The 17,660-nt window shown below is 44.2% G+C and overlaps 1 protein-coding gene across 4 annotated transcripts in view; it reads left to right on the top strand.

Annotated features, from left to right (window-relative positions):
* BTG3 (BTG anti-proliferation factor 3) overlaps positions 1–16,780 on the top strand; it is a 40,830-nt gene extending 24,050 nt beyond the window's left edge. For all 4 annotated transcript variants that reach the window (XM_068270568.1, XM_068270570.1, XM_068270567.1 and 1 more), the window contains 4 exons: positions 924–1,174; positions 4,070–4,207; positions 9,096–9,300; positions 13,506–16,780. In XM_068270568.1, the coding sequence (XP_068126669.1) occupies positions 1,002–1,174; positions 4,070–4,207; positions 9,096–9,300; positions 13,506–13,724 (735 nt within the window). In that variant the 5' untranslated portion in view covers positions 924–1,001 and the 3' untranslated portion in view covers positions 13,725–16,780. The remainder of the gene's footprint in view (positions 1–923; positions 1,175–4,069; positions 4,208–9,095; positions 9,301–13,505) is intronic.
* The last annotated feature ends 880 nt before the right edge of the window (positions 16,781–17,660 follow it).

Below are 17,660 nucleotides of genomic sequence, written 5' to 3'. Positions count from 1 at the left end.
ACGATCGATTTCCGTCCGAAATCAATCGTTCCCGTCTATCCGTCCGTGCGGAAGATTTCTATCGATCGCCAGCAGGTCGGGAGTGCGTCGATAGTGGCGTTCGAATGCCCGACGCAATACAGCGGGTATACATTACCTGTTCCAGCCGGCGCGAGTCACCGCTGTCTTCTTTCCGTGCTGGGTTCCGGACCGGCTGCTGCTACACAGAACTTCCTGTCCCGGCAGGAAGTTTAAACAGTAGAGCGCCCTCTGTTTAAACTTCCCCTGGACAGGAAGTTCAGTAGCTGCAGGAACGGTCTGGAGCCCGGCGCGGAGAAGAGTACAGCGGGGACCAGGGGACTCGCGCCGGCCGGATCAGGTAATGTACGCAGAGGGGGGGGGGGGGGGGGGCAGCTCCACAGATTGTGATCGGTTTCAGGCTGAAATCGATTCACAATCTGTTTGCCGTAAGGTGGTTCGATCAGAGAGGGATCTATCTGTTGGTCGAATCTGATGGCAAATCGACCAGTGTATGCCCACCTTTAGCAAAATGTACCACCCAAAGAAAGCCTAATTAGTGGCGGAAAGAAACAAGATATAGATCAATAAATTGTGATAAGTAGTGATAGTTATTAGCGAATGAATGGGAGGTGAAAATTGCTCTGATGCATAAGGTGAAAAATCCCCACGGGCTGAAATGGTTAATATAAACACACTAGCAGTTTTCTCAGTTTCCAATCATTTTTATCATAATTAGTGATAAAATTGAACACAATTCTTAAATTGAAAAGATATTTAAAAAATTGTATGGTGTGTGTGTGTGGCCACCTTAAGGTCTGCTGTACTTTAAACCACCCCTCACTACAGGTCCCTTCAGTTGTTTGAATAGTAGTGAGCCCTGAGATGTTCAAGTAAATAACAATTTCTTTTTTTTTTTTCTTCAGGTCTTTAACATCCAATTTTATTATTTATTTTTTTTTTCTTTTTACGTTTTTTGTTTTACTTTTTGCGTGTGGTAGAAGATGAAGAACGAAATATCTGCTGTTGTGTTTTTTCTGAGCAAGTTGTTGAAAAATAATGAAAAGTTAAAGAAGGAAGAGATTGAGATGTTTTCTAAAGAACTCGGTAGGATTTTGCATGAGAAGTACGTCAATCACTGGTACCCGGAGACGCCAACCAAAGGCCAGGCATATAGGTATGTTTTATATATGAACTGTGTTTACTCTTTTTAATCATGACGCAGTGGATGGGGTGTCGGGACACCCTGGTAAGAGACAAAACAAAAAATCGGGAGCCCAAATGGTTTAGTATGTCAGTAACACTGAAAACAATATAATTATAAAAGGGCTGTTCACAAAGGTGGGTTGCTGGGGGCACAGGAAGCAGGTGGAGATAATGAACCCTTCTCCACTCGGGGTGTCCCAGACTGGGATTGGTGGTAGTCGCTTCTTCCTTAAGACAATAACTGCTTAAAACACGGTCTGTTTTTGAACCCCACCCACAACAGGTGGGTGGGTGTGTGTGTGTGGGGGGGGGGGGGGGGGGGGGTTGTGACTAAGCACAATGAGGGTAAAGCGCCCAGGGGTTTATAAAAACAGTAAAAACGATAGATGGAGGTGGCTTTCCTCAATAAGGACATTCTCATAGGAAAAAAGAGAATTTTAGTTTTGTACAGGCAAAGCATTTAACGGGTCTAAGGCCTGGTTCACATCTGCTATATGAGCCAAAAGGATCCGGTCTCCGCTTCACTGGATCCGGATGGCTCAGTCCGTGGCTCGGTTCACATATGAAAATGGATCTGATCAATGATTGATCGGATCAGTTTTCATTCAGCAAATACATACCTAATCTTCTGCAGCAGCCGCTGGTAGAGGGTTCCTCTTCTGCTGTAACTACACAACACGTCATGTGACTAGTCACATGACGCGGAAGAAGACGGAAGCCTCTACCGCCGGCTGCTACGGAAGATTAAGTATGTATAAACCCTCCCTAGCCCACCCGCCCGGCTGCTGCACCCTCCCGTCGCTAGATTCGCGTCGGCACATGCCCCCATCCCCTGTGGAACAGTCCATTTCTTCACTAGTGTGAAGAAACGTTCCATTTCCGATTGCCCCTAATGCTGCTGCATTTTTGTCTGGATCCGTTCCACTGGGCAGAACGGTCCGGAAAATTAGGTCCGTGGGACCGAAACGTATCAGAACGGACGGATGTGTACAGCCCTATAGATTAACATTGGATCCTTTCGCGTCTGGTCCATTTGTACAGTATACAGTCAGTTTCCGTTCTGGAAAAACCCGCTAATGTGAACCGGGCCTTTGCCCGCTTCCTCAGGCCAATAAGTGTATGTATTGAGTGTTGCACATTTGTTGATTTTAGGCACTCTTATTGGCCTGAGGAAGCAGGCTTAGACCCGTGAAATGCGTTGCCTGTGCAAAAATAAAATTCTCTTTTTTTCCCTATGAGAATGTTCTTATTGAGGTAAGCCACCTCATTTTATCGTTTTTACGGTTTTTAACTCCGTTTTATAAACCCCTGGGCACTTTACCCTCAGTGTGCTTTTTAAATCATAATCTCTGCACAAGCTATTCAAATGACCCTGATCAAAAGTTTACACACCCCAGTTCTTAATACCATGTAATATGAATGCAGTAAGTAATCAAATACCAGAGGAAGATTTACTCTCATTAGCCAGGAAGCTGAGCCTGGGATATTCTAAGGCATTCCAACATGACAATGATCCAAAACACATGGCCAAGTAGACCAATCATTGGTCACAGCAACTTAAAATGAAGGTTCTGGAGCGGCCATCTCGGTCTCCTGATCTCAATATCATTGAGCCACTCTAGGGATACCTCAAATGTGCAGTCCATGCAAGACAGCCCAAGAATTTATGGGAATTGGAGGCTTTTGCCAGGAAGAAATGAGCAGCTTTACCGTCTGAGAAGATAGAGCCTCATCCACGACTACCACAAAAGTCTTCAAGCTGTCATCAGGAGAAGAGTGCTATCCTAATGTTAGGATTATTAAAACGTGCAGTACATGGTATTAAAGGATATCCAAGAGGAAGAAGATTGTAAGAATGGGGGGATGTACAGGGAGCAGTCCTCATTCCCAGGCTGCCATATTTATTTCCTTTTAAGCAATACCAGTTGCCTGGCATCCTGCTGATCCTCTGCCTCTAATACGTTTAGCCACAGACCCTGAACAAGCATGCAGCAGATCAGGTGTTCCTTGTCTACATGCTTGATTCTGCTGGTGTTCAGACACTACCACAGGCAAAAACCCAGCAGGGCTGCCAGGCAACTGGTATTGTTTAAAAGGAAATGAATATGGCAGCGCCTCACCTCGGATTCACTTTAAAGCAACCTAAAGAAAATGGTTTGAAACACACCTATGGAGAGGGAAGCCTCTGGATGCCAAAGAGCCTTCCTGATCCTCTCTTGTTCCTTCATTACACCGCTGCCCCCGCCCCGTAAAATTATTCGACCTACAGATCGAACTAAGTCTTCGGCTCTCTTTGGACAGTCTTTGGAGGCACTCATGTTCCCGAACAATTTGAAGACTAGCTGATCCATACTGTGCATGTATGAGTGCGAGCTCTCGGTTGTGCCCGTCTTCAGATGCACTTGGAGACATGAATGATTTTCTAAGCCTTCTGAGGACTCCCGAAGGCTGGACATTTGAACAGAGCGCAGCGGGGGAATGAGGACACAGAGAGGACCGGTGAATGCTCAATGGAATTCTAGGCCTTCCCTGTCCTTAGGGAAGTATCTAATTTTTTTTTTTAGGTCGCTTCAGGGTTAGTTTAAACCTCTCAATCTGGCTGTAGACGGTAGAAGGTTGTTTTGATGTGTAGTTGCTTTCTATCCACCCTGGGGTGATACACCCCCGCCCCCAGCTGGGGAGGCGGATACATCCAAGGATGGCTTATCTTGCTAAGTTCAGGGTGATGCTTGGGGGAGCAATAGATCCCTGTCCAGGACAACTCTTGCTGGGTTTTTTTTTCCAGATGGACAAAAAATAAAGAAACTTTGCAAAGTGCCATTGGTGTGAAGTTTGTGTAGTGACGGCGGTGTTTTTCTCTCTCTAGGTGCATCCGTGTGAACAGGTTTCAGGGTGTTGATCCCGACCTCCAGAGGGCTTGCTTCAACAGTGGTTTAGTGTATGAAGAACTGGGCTTACCCAAGGAGATGACACTGTGGGTGGACCCGTGTGAGGTGTGCTGCAGGTGAGCTCTCGTTGGAGGCGCCTCTGACGGGGGGCCGCGGCATAGATTTCACCTTTCTCTTTTCAGAGTTCAACTTTGAAACCTTGTCATGAAATAACTAGTAAAAATATTCCCTCCCAAAAAAGCTTTACGCATCCTATAGAGTATAAAAAATGCTGTTTGTGTACCTCCTTATATAAGGGTGTTAATCATGTATGAATGCAGCTTAAAGCATGCCTTAAGTGACATGAAATAATTTATACGCATATAGTACTACCCCTACTAAGAAATTATCTGAATTCTCTTTCTCAGCATAGAACGAGTAAAAAAAAAAAAAAAAAAAACTTAATCTATGCAAGACAGCTTGTAAATTTAAGATAGCCATACATCAGCAGACTATGGGCAGATTCGACAGACAAATTTATCTCTAATCTAATTTGTAGGGATAATCAAGGAGACGCAAATACGTCTGAAATTATGCACATTTTTATGCAAATATATGCAGTTTGAAAAAGGACCAATTAAATTCAAACTGGGTTTAAATTGATTGGTCCATTTTCAAACTGCATACATTTGCATAAAAATTTGCATAGATTTGCCAAGCCAAAGAATTTGCATATGTTTGTGCATCCCTACTGATTAGAGCTAAATTTGTCTCTAGTCATAGCTGCCCATATACTGCAGGCCAATTTCAGCATGAAATCTTTAAGGGATTTGGCTGAGCCCGCCGCGTTCCCTTCTGTATAAATGTTCTATTCGCAGGTAGGTGCAAAAGTCATAAACAGACAACTTGTGCTGAGATGTCAGAAATCAATAACTCTGAATAAGATGAATGTCCTACCAGGGCAAAATATAGGTACCTCTGGAAGAAGCACCGCCGTGCGAAATGGCTGTTAGACTACCTATATTTTGCCCTGCACCCACCGCCCTCTGATATGTTAGGACATTCATCTTATTCAGAATTATTGCTTTCTGTCATCTCAGCACGAGTTGTCTATTTATGACTTTTGCACCTACCTGTGAATAGAACAAGTCCACATGTTGTGGTTCACACTATGCTTGAATATTGAATACATTTGAATCAACTGCAGTGCCTGATGCAACCTGTCTTTATCTCTACCTATTTATGCATATATGCAGTTGCACAATTAAAAGTGTAAATTATCTTCATTCTTCTTCAGGCCTAGCACACTGATCAAAAAGAGGAATTGTCTTTGAAAGCAGTATATTATTCACGGTACCCCCTTTAACTTTATACCCAGGCTCCAGCTTTAGAAACCCTTCCTATATCTATATTTTGGTGCTCAGCCTAGGCTTCTTTATCATGTGAAATCCCCTCGCCCCCGAAGTATTGTGGGAGATCAGAGAACATTTCTACTGGCTTTAGAACTCTCAGTAAGTGAACTTTTCACACAGGTCACCTGGCAGGACTAAGGCCCAGTTCACACTTGTGTTGAGTAGCAAACAGACCTGTGTATCAGCAAAGTTAATCTTGCTGGATAGAATGGTCCATTTCTTCACTAGTGTGAAGAAACGTTCTGTTTTTCTCATTGCCCCCAATGCAGCGTTTCAGTTTCTGTTCCGCTGGGCTCAGTGGTCCGGAAAAATTGCTGCAGAACAGTGTCAGGCTGACAGTTCCCCATTGGCCGGGAACCTAAGTGACGTACTTCCTGTCCAGGAGGAAGGGGGGGCAGCGAGCGCTAGGCAGCCAGCGCTAGGCATATGACCCTGTTTTTTGCGTTATGGAGCATCGCGACGCATTGGCCAGCTGTAAAACTGGCCTAAATGTAGAGCCTTGTACACACGCTAGAGGGTTTAGGGCCATCTTTGCTGATAATCTAGCATGTCTATGGTGGCCCGCATGAGTCGCAGGGGGATCCAGAGTGCTGGATTGTCTTGGCTGAGCACTCTATCCTAGCTTCTCCCACTAGATGTGCTGTACCGTCATCCCTTCTCCATAGCAACAGAACCCATCGCTAGGCAACTGTATGACTCTCAGCCCGAGACTATCAACTGAGAGATCGAATCCCAATCCTTGCAGATAACAGTAACTGTGCATGTGGCGTAGTGGTTAGCTCTCTCGCCTTGCAGCGCTGGGTCCCTGGTTCGAATCCCAGCCAGGGCACTATCTGCAAAGAGTTTGTATGTTCTCTCTGTGTCTGCGTGGGTTTCCTCCGGGCACTCCGGTTTCCTCCCACATTCCAAAAACATACAGATAAGTTAATTGGCTCACTCTAAAAAAAAAAAATTGGCCCTAGACTACAGTACTTACACTTCATAATATAGACATATGGCAATGGTAGGGATTAGATTGTGAGCTCCTTTGAGGGACAGTTAGTGACAAGATATATATATATACACTGTACAGCGCTGCGTAATATGTCGGCGCTATATAAATACTAAATAATAATAATAATAATAATAATAATGTGCGCACCTTATCATGGCATCTTGCACTGAGCTGTATGTAGGAATAGTTTTGCTCAGCCTCCGCTGCAGTCTTTTACACGGCTGGGTTGGACACAGGTCTCGGCGTGTAATTTGCTTTTATGGAAAATTCTGAAACGTGGCTCTGACAGATCCTGGTAATTGCGGGATTACAGAGGTACAGCTTGTAACAGGAACACTGACATATTTGGCAGTCACACTGCAAACGTCCACTGCAGTCCAGAGAGAGTGCGGCCCAGGCCAGCCCTACATTATGGGAAACCTAATACTTCCCTGGTGATAAAAGCAGCTGCTTGGATCGCAGAACGGATTTCATGACCTTGCCTCAAAGTCCTGAGGTGAGAGACACACACACAGGCTGCCATATTTATTTCCTTAAAGAGAACCTGAACTGAAAATAAAAAGTCAAAATAACAATACACAGGTCATACTTACCTCCTACGTAGTCTTTTATTCAATCTTACCTCTCCTGCGTCCCATTTGTCCACTGTGATCAATGAAATTCTCCATCCGCCATTTTAGAAATGGCCATTACCCCATAACAGCTTCCTGGTCAGCACACTGTTAAACTGTAATATCACCCACTTGAGCCATAGAGAAACATGGACCTTACCTTGCACATTCAGTTGTAACAGGACAGCTGCTGATATATAACTGACTGCAACTGGATGGGATCACGGTTAGAAGAAAACGTTGAGCCTCTGAGAGGGACTGATGGTGAGGTTAGTATGTAGTATTCATTTGCAGCTACATCATGTTTGTTTTAAGTAATTTCAGGTTCCCTTTAAACAATACCAGTTGCCTGGGTGTCCTGCTTATCCTTCTGGTCAGTAGTGTCTTGAATCACACACCTGAAATAAGTGTAGCTAAACTTGTCAGATATTTTTGTCAAACACCTGATCTGTATGCTTGTTCAGGGTCTATGGCTAAATGTGTTAGAGGCAGAGGATCAGCAGGACTGCCAGGCAATGTGCATTGTTTAAAAGGAAAGGGATGTCAGCCAGCCTCTGTCTTACCTCAGGTTGGCGTTAAAGGGTGAAGCTCTTCTAGGTCCCAGCCGCAGTGCTACTCTCCGCCACTGTCTACATCTGTAGACTGCAGCCTTCCGGTGTACGCACGCCACCGCCATCCTCCCTAGTTACAGCGTCTTCCTCGACACTTCCTGTTTACAGTTCCTGTGTGACCTGCAGTACACGGGTGACGCATGACATGAGGTGCCCTTGTGCCGCAGGTCACACATTAGAGGAACTGTAACTAGGGAATGCCGAGAAGCACGCTGTAACTAGGGAGGCTGGCGGCGGCATGTGTGCACCCCAAGGCTGCAGTCTACAGACAGACACGCGTGGCGGCTGGGACCTTGAGCGCCATCGAATGACCAGAAAGAGACTGAGAAGAGGAGCGTGGCGGCAGGATCCGGTAAGTATATTCCGGGGTCACAATACTGCATTTTCGGAATATAAAACGCACCCACTTTTTTCTCCCAGTTTTGGTAAAGAAAAAGCATGTGTCTTGTGAAAAATATGGTATATAAAAATACTTCAAGTGCAAAAAATGAACTTTAATCAGCAAGTGGTGCTGCTTTTTTTTTTTTTTTTTTTTTTTTTTGAGAAATCAATACTTTCCAAAGAAGTTTTTGAATCTAGATGATCTCATTTATTAGTTAAGTAAGAAGAAAAGGCATAAGCTTTTGGCTATGAAGCCTTCCTCAGACTTTATTCCTGTGTGCTGACATGTAGAACACACAGCTTATATATATACACTGGGCATTAAAGGGACTCCGAGCACCTCTCATGGGCATGCCTTTAAGACTCTGACCAGTACTGCAAAGTACTTAAAGATTCATACCTTTCTGTAGCTTGTGCTCTCCTCTTCCATTTGATGCTTGAATCTCCATTATACGCCAAATAGTTTTCGTTCGATATCAATTTAAAATTGCCGCTGCCATCTTGGCTATGTTACAACTTTGGGGTCACCCCTGTCTTCTCTGTTAGAGAAGTGCATCACTGAATGAAGCAGGAAGAGGAAGTGACACGCATGGCCATTGCAAGAGGCTCCTCTAGAGGGGTCATAGCACGACTTTGTTGGAAGTCGTCTGGCATAAAGGCATGCCCATGAGAGGTGCTCGGAGTCCCTTTAAAAGGAGATGCATTGTTTTTCAAACCTAAATAAACGCTATTGGATTTCATAATTACTACATCCAATGGCATGTATTTATGTTTGCAGAACAATGTATCTCCTTTTAATGTCCAGTGTATATAAGCTCTGTAAGTTCTACATGTCGGTATACAGGAATCAAGTCTGAGGAAGGCTTCATAGCTGAAAGCAGACTGTATATACTTTAAAATGCAGCTTTTATTGGCTCATTAAAAGCATAATATTGGTCTAGATAGTTGAACACTGGTATGTGGACCTCAGTTGCCCATGAAATTTCTGAATAGACTTTTGTTTCTTGCGATACCAGGTATGGAGAAAAGAACCCGTCTTTTGTGGTGGCCAGCTTCGACAGCAGAGTCGATAAGATGGAGATATCTTGGAAACTGCATAACGATGTGGAGAAGGCTACGTCTGATTATCATTCAGGTTCTTCATCGGATGATGAGGTGTATGTAACCCACAAAAAGTCTCCGCCCGCTCCACTGCCGCCCATCCCATGCGAAGTTTACCAGGTAGATGAATGGTGCCAGTACACACACCACACAGTTGTGTACATGTTCCCTGGTAGCAGTACACATACACCACACTGCTGTATACACATTCCTCAGTGCCAGTACACACCACACTGCTGTATACACATTCCTCAGTGCCAGTACACACCACACTGCTGTATACACATTCCTCAGTGCCAGTACACACACCACACTGCTGTATACACATTCCTCAGTGCCAGTACACACACCACACTGCTGTATACACATTCCTCAGTGCCAGTACACACACCACACTGCTGTATACACATTCCTCAGTGCCAGTACACACACCACACTGCTGTATACACATTCCTCAGTGCCAGTACACACACCACACTGCTGTATACACATTCCTCAGTGCCAGTACACACACCACACTGCTGTATACACATTCCTCAGTGCCAGTACACACCACACTGCTGTATACACATTCCTCAGTGCCAGTACACACACCACACTGCTGTATACACATTCCTCAGTGCCAGCACACACACCCGGGGCTGGTTCTAGCAACAATGGGTCCCCTAGGCAAAATGAACCTGGGGGCCCCAACAGACACCCCCTGACGAAAAAGCAGCATTAGGGGCTCCTTAGTTGCAGCCAAAATTCCTCCCAGGGCCCCTGAGCTTGATGCTATCAGTCTGTAGTTCCATTCACTCCCAAACTTCATCTCTGGAGGGGAGCCTCTCCTCTGTGATCCAGTGCATGTTATTACATAATAACGCACTGTGGGTCACAGAGAAGATGCAGCCAGTGGTGGATGAAGATGGGAGTGGCTGGAGCCACAGACTGCTACTCTGCCAAAGACTCTGCAGAGGCCCCTGAGAGCAACAGATATGATGGGGTAGACACTTTGCCTCTATGGTAGTGCCAACCCTGCACACACCACAGTGCTGTATAAACCTTTCTCATGTATAAATATTTTTCAGTGCCTGTACACACACCACACTGGTGTATACACATTCCCTGGTGCCTGTACACACACCACACTGGTGTATACACATTCTCAGTGCCTGTACACACTGGTGTATACACATTCTCAGTGCCTGTACACACTGGTGTATACACATTCTCAGTGCCTGTACACACTGGTGTATACACATTCTCAGTGCCTGTACACACTGGTGTATACACATTCTCAGTGCCTGTACACACTGGTGTATACACATTCTCAGTGCCTGTACACACTGGTGTATACACATTCTCAGTGCCTGTACACACTGGTGTATACACATTCTCAGTGCCTGTACACACTGGTGTATACACATTCTCAGTGCCTGTACACACTGGTGTATACACATTCTCAGTGCCTGTACACACTGGTGTATACACATTCTCAGTGCCTGTACACACTGGTGTATACACATTCTCAGTGCCTGTACACACACCACACTGGTGTATACACATTCTCAGTGCCTGTACACACACCACACTGGTGTATACACATTCTCAGTGCCTGTACACACGCCACACTGGTGTATACACATTCTCAGTGCCTGTACACACACCACACTGGTGTATACACATTCTCAGTGCCTGTACACACGCCACACTGGTGTATACACATTCTCACTGCCTGTACACACCACACTGGTGTATACACATTCTCAGTGCCTGTACACACCACACTGGTGTATACACATTCTCAGTGCCTGTACACACCACACTGGTGTATACACATTCTCAGTGCCTGTACACACCACACTGGTGTATACACATTCTCAGTGCCTGTACACACCACACTGGTGTATACACATTCTCCGTGCCTGTACACACACCACACTGGTGTATACACGTTCTCAGTGCCTGTACACACACCACACTGGTGTATACACGTTCTCAGTGCCTGTACACACACCACACTGGTGTATACACATTCTCAGTGCCTGTACACACACCACACTGGTGTATACACGTTCTCAGTGCCTGTACACACACCACACTGGTGTATACACATTCTCAGTGCCTGTACACACCACACTGGTGTATACACATTCTCAGTGCCTGTACACACACCACACTGGTGTATACACGTTCTCAGTGCCTGTACACACCACACTGGTGTATACACGTTCTCAGTGCCTGTACACACACCACACTGGTGTATACACATTCTCAGTGCCTGTACACACCACACTGGTGTATACACGTTCTCAGTGCCTGTACACACACCACACTGGTGTATACACATTCTCAGTGCCTGTACACACACCACACTGGTGTATACACATTCCCTGGTGCCACTACAAACACACCACACTGGTGTATACACATTCCCTATGTATACACATTCACTATGAGCAGATTGTGTAGGTAAACCCTCATACTATAGGGAGGTGGTAAAATTGGTCAATGATTGGTCAATAAGAATTGAAAGTGTGTACCAAGCTTTAGTTGTATTCAGTGCAATGACCTCATGCGCTCAGTCATGTAGCCGGCATAGAGTGGGGCCACTTCAAACGATGATTAGTGTCAGTGTTAAAAGTGATAAAACCTGTGGGGGGCTCAATGTCACATTACCTGGGGCTTCTTCCAGCCTCTAGAAGTCTGTTAAGTCCCAAGCCGTATTTCTGCTCTCTCCCCTCCGGAAAGTCACGTCCTGTACCTGGGTTGGGATCTTCTGCGCGGGCACACACCTCTCGTGAACACACTGGCAGATCAGAGAGAATTGAACTGCACATAGCGCTCCTGGTGTTGGGAGCGCGATCATGAAGCGTGCATGTGCAGAAGAGCCTGACCCAGCCGAAGGTTGGAGAGTGGAGAGCATGAGAAATGTTTTTATTTCCTCAAGCGGATTATCAGGGGGGTCTGTATGGCTGATAATGTGGTGAAACCCCTCCCACAATGTGATGTCAGCACCAAGGTACTGACATCACTGTGGGAGCCATGTTGCATTGTGGGAAATATCAGCTGTTTCCAACTGCCAAAAAGGCAAGCAGCATCTCTTTCCACAGACATCACCTGCCAGCAATAAAGATGTTCCCATGTGATGTCTGTGTAAATCAGGGAAAGGAAAGATTTTACAACGGGCAAACACAGACTTTGGCCTCAATTCACTAAGCTTATCTCCTGTCTTTAAAGATAATCTGTATTGTTAAAATCGCTCAAAAGTATATATACCAGTGCGTTAGGGGACATCTCCTATTACCCTCTGTCACAATTTTGCCGCTCCTCGCCGCATTAAAAGTGGTTAAAAACAGTTTTTAAAAGTTTGTTTGTAAACAAACAAAATGGCCACCAAAACAGGAAGTAGGTTGATGTACAGTATGTCCACACATAGAAAATACATCCATACACAAGCAGGCTGTATACAGCCTTCCTTTTGAATCTCAAGAGATCATTTGTGTGTTTCTTTCCCCCATGCACTGAAGTTTCAGGCTGCTCTTTTCTTCCTGCAAACAGCTTTGCCCTTGTTTGTAATTCCTCAGTATGTGAAAGCCCAGCCAGCTCAGAGGACGATTTATCCAGCTTGTAAAAAATAAGAGAGAGAAGAGAGAAGCTGCTCTAATCCTAAATAACACACAGGCAGTGTGCATAAAGGGGAGTTCATAGCAGAACCACAACACTGAAGAACTTGGCAGCCTTCCAGACACAGGCCGACAAGTCTGACAGGGGAAAGATACATTGATTTATTACAGAGACTGTGTTAGTAGAAAGTGCTGCAGTTAGCCAGAACACATTAGAATAGCTTTTGGAACTTGTAGGATGATAAAAAACAGGATGCAATTTTTGTTACGGAGCCTCTTTAATAACTCTTCTAGAGTTGTTACCATGGTGATAAGGCATGTAGTATTCAGGAAACATTTTACCTCAGGCAAATCTAAAGTTAACTCTTCTGTCTTTAAGTTAACTCTTCAATCCTTAAAATAACTCCAGAGTTAAAGACAGGCTGTTTATTAACTGCATGTGAAAATAACTACAGAGGAGGTAACTTAAGGAATGAAGAGATAAGATAACTCTCTCTTATGTGGAGGTAAGTTTTCTCTTGCCTTATTATCTCCAGCATGATCTTAGTGAATTGAGGCCATTATCCTTTATAAATAATTATTGTAAAAATTAAGCTTTTTTTTTTTTCATTGTTGTTTTCACTGGAGTTGCTCTTTAAGTACACATGCAGACGCTTTAGTTTTTATATATATTTGGGGTGATTTTGACAATGTTTTGCTCCTTGTTTTCTCTTTCAGATACCAGAGTTTGTGTCCCTTCCTCCTCCATGGAACAAAATGCCAAAGAGGAAGCAGGCCGCAAACTACCACTACCAACAGCGCTATGTGCCTGGCTACCAGCAGGGCAGGAACAAGATGATGGGACACATGCCATGGATACCACCCATGATGCAGAACGACCGGAACCAATGGACTAACCTGCCTCTGCTGAGTGCCGGCCGCCAGTGCCTAGTCTAAGCAGAGATTTGCACATGATGGGGGGAAGCGTTCGCTCATGCACAGCTCGTGTGTACAGCTAAGTGCGCCCATCAGTTTCCCAGACAAGAAGTTCCACATTTGTTTTGAACCTCTGCAATGTAACATGGGAGATCCCCCACCCCCCTTCACAGCAGATCCTGGCATAGTACCAGGAGGCGGAGTTACTTTCCTAGTTTAATACACCACCTGCTGGTGAAATGTTGCATTGCAGTGGTCACACCTCAGTATTCTCAGCACTGCAGTAGGTTGAATTTTTTTAATTTTCGGTTAGAGTAGGAACGTTCTATGACCTGTCTCTGGCTTCTCTTCAGGAGATTTTTCTCGGCCTCCTGTCCTATTGATAAGGTCACCACATAACAGGAAGGGAGATTAAATCTCTCTTGGAGTCCCAGGCAGATTTTTTTTCCCTAGCAAATTGGGAAAAGACTTGTCTTGAGGTTTGTTTGTGTCTGACATTGCTCAGGCTTAGCAGGAGGGCATTAGGGTAAGTTTTCCTAGTTGGGGAACAGCAATAAACACCCTATAGAGTGTCTAACCCTTCCCCACTTTGTCCAGAATGAAAAAAGAAACATGAAGTTGCGCTTGAAAAGCATGTTAGGAGGAGGCGCACTCACGTTTTGTAGGTAAATTCCCCCAACTTTAAAGGACAACTAAAGCGAGAGGTATATGGAGGCTGTCATGTTTATTTCATTTTAAGCAATACCAGTTGCCTGGCAGTTCTGCTGATCCCTTCTGCCTTACAATACTTTTAGCCATAGACCCTGAACAAGCATGCAGCAGATCAAAGGTTTCTGACATGTCAGATCTGACAAGATTAGCTGCATGCTTGTTTCTGGAGTGTGATTCAGACACTACTGCAGCCAAATAGACCAGCAGGGCTGCCAGGCAACTGGTATTGTTTAACAGGAAATAAATATGGCAGCTTCCATATACTTCTCACTTCAGTTGTCCTTGATGGGAAATGTGTATTTTTTCCCTAGTTTAACCTATATTCATATATTTCAGAAATGCACAGTCGGCACAAATTGATCTATTTTTGTAAACATGTAGAAGAGTAAAAACAGCCTGGTCAGGATTTGCAACCCTAGCCTGGGTCATATCAAGCCTAATCCTAGGGATACATGAGTGACGCTATATAGTGAGGGCTTTAACTCCCTTATTTTCAGCCGCTTTATTTAAAATTGGCATATTGCACAACATTTCCTACAGCTACATCTCTCTCTCAATCGGTAGGAAGGGTCAATAAGATGCAAATTTTGATTTGATGCAGCATTATGCAAATTTTGTATGCAAATTCATGCAGCTTGAACATGAACCAATCAAATCCTGCTGAGGTAAACTTTGATGGGTCCATTTTTAATCTGCATAAACGTGTACAAAATTAGCATAAACTCTGAAACCTTTGCATATCATTGATCATCCCTTCTCTCAACCATCCTTCGTGTAGGCTTGGGTTACATAAGTTAGACTAATAGGAATAATCAATGAGATGCAAATATTTCTGAGTTAATGCAAAATTATGCAAATATATGCAGCTTCAAAACGGACCAATTAATTTAATCCCAGGTTTAAACTAATCCACTTTGAAACTGCATATATGTGCATAAAATTTGCATTAACTCGGAAATATTTGCATCTCATTGATCCCTAGAGATGTAGCGCCCCCTAGGGTTAGTGAAGTATATGGAAAGGATTGTGAGTTAGTTGGTGGTTGTGTGACTGCAGTTGAATGCAGCATCAATGTTTTTGTTTTGTTTGTTTTTTTGTTTTTTTTACGTTTTGGGGGGAAGGGGGCTGTTTTTGTTTTAAATCCAGGACCGCTTGATTGTGTTCGTATAAAAACAAGAATCCATACTGGTGCATAAGACTGCAATCACACAACTATTTGTTTACTGACTTCCACAGTTTTCCATCAAAACCTGAACGAGGGCTGCAGTCTACCACCATACAATGGCAGACTAGTTCTGAGCAATCCGCCTCACGTTTGCCTGATGGTTTATGATATCCTGACTTGGGATCCTCGTGGAACGCTGGAGTTGCACTAGTACATTAAAAAGAACCCGAGGTGTGAGACGTATGGAAGATATTTATTTCCTTTTAAAGAATACCAGTTCCCTGACAGTCCTGCTGATCTTACTGGTCAGTAGGGTCTAAATCGCACACCTGAAACAAGCATGCCGCTAATCTTGTCAGATTTGTCATGGACATCTGATCTGCATGCTTGTTCAGGGTCTATGGCAGAGGATCAGCAGGACAGCCAGGCAATGAGCATTCTGTAAAAGGAAACAAACATGTCAACCTCCATATCCCTCCATTTAAAGGACATCTGAATTGAGAGGTATATGGAGGCTGCCATACTTATTTCCTTTTAAGAAATACCAGTTGCCTGGCTGTCTTGCTGATCCTCTGCCTCTTTCCTTTCAGCCATAGACCCTGTACAATCATACAGCAGATCAGATGTTTAGCTGACAAGATTGGCTGCATGTGTGTTTCTGGTGTGATTCAGACACTGCTGCAGCCAAATAGATCAGCAGGGCTGGCAGGCAACTGGTATTGTTGAACAGGAAATAAATATGGCGGCCTCCGTATACCTCTCACCTCAGGTTCCCTTTAAACCTGAAGTTAGGCAGCCACCATAGAGATGAATTGTACAGGGCTCAGCGTGCAGTCAGTGCACAGCGAATACAGCTGCATGAGAAGAAACGCACCTTAACATTCCAAAGTCAGCGCTGGACCAAATTGCGTTAAGCATCTTTTTTTTCTTTCCTTTTATGTTGAAAAACGATATTGCACTTTGGTACATAAGACTTGTTGGAGATGCACGATTGTGGTTAGGGTTGTAGAGAAGTGCCTGATTATTGTTTTTTTTTTAATATTTATACATTGTGACTTGCACAGAATCCATGTTAATCCTTGCCCTGGACGTTTCTATACCAAATGTATTTATTTACAAATGCAGTTTGATATTTTATGTATTGAACTAATAAATGACCTTTTTATTCTAATGATAATAATAAAAAAATAGTATGACCGCCTTGAAATGTGGGTGAGTAATCATTGAACAGATGAGGTTACAAAGCTGCAGATGTTGGAGGAAAAGGTGTCTGTCTGTCTGTCTGTCTGTGTGTGTCTCTGTCTGTCTATCTGTCTGTGTGTGACTGTCTGTCTGTCTATCTGTCTGTGTGTGACTGTCTGTCTGTCTATCTGTCTGTGTGTGACTGTCTGTGTGTGTGTGACTGTCTGTGTGTGTGACTGTCTGTGTGTGACTGTTTTTTTATTTTTATACAGTTGCATGGCCTGGATCTTTCTGCATTTCCTTACACTGATTTCCAGATTCTAGGGCAGTGATGACTAACCTTGGCACTCCAGCTGTGGTGGAACTACAAGTCCCATGAGGCATTGCAATACTCTGACAGTTCTAAGCATAACTCGGGGAGGCAGAGGCATGATGGGATTGTAGTTTTATCACAGCTGGCGTGCCAATGTTGGCCATCACTGTTCTAGGGTGTGCGTTGCTGGCGGTTTGTGCTTACAGCAGGTATTTAGGCTTCACCTTGTTCACACAGGGGCCCATATGCAATGAACTTTTTCTCCTAAGTTATCTCCTAGGAGTTAATTTTCATATTCTCTTTATAATAACTTATAAGCATTTTAAATTGAAAAAGTAGCCCAAAAAAAGTACTATCGAAATTTATTTTGAGTATATTCATGCTAAGGCATTTTATGACAAGGTGTGAAAATATCATCATTTAGCAGAAAACTGAATTGCATATGGGCCCGGGTGTGATATGCAGGTGTTTTAGGGAAGCCTTTAATAGGGGCGCTTGTTAATTAATCAGCTTTCCTAACTTGGAGTACTGTAGGGGGGGAAAAAGTTGAACTTACCCGGGGCTTCTAATGGTCCCCCGCAGACAT

Source organism: Hyperolius riggenbachi, chromosome 2 (genome assembly GCF_040937935.1).
Source record: "Hyperolius riggenbachi isolate aHypRig1 chromosome 2, aHypRig1.pri, whole genome shotgun sequence".
NCBI classification, from domain to species: domain Eukaryota; kingdom Metazoa; phylum Chordata; class Amphibia; order Anura; family Hyperoliidae; genus Hyperolius; species Hyperolius riggenbachi.
Note: the sequence above shows the minus strand (reverse complement) of the source record. Positions and strands in the feature narration are given on the sequence as shown.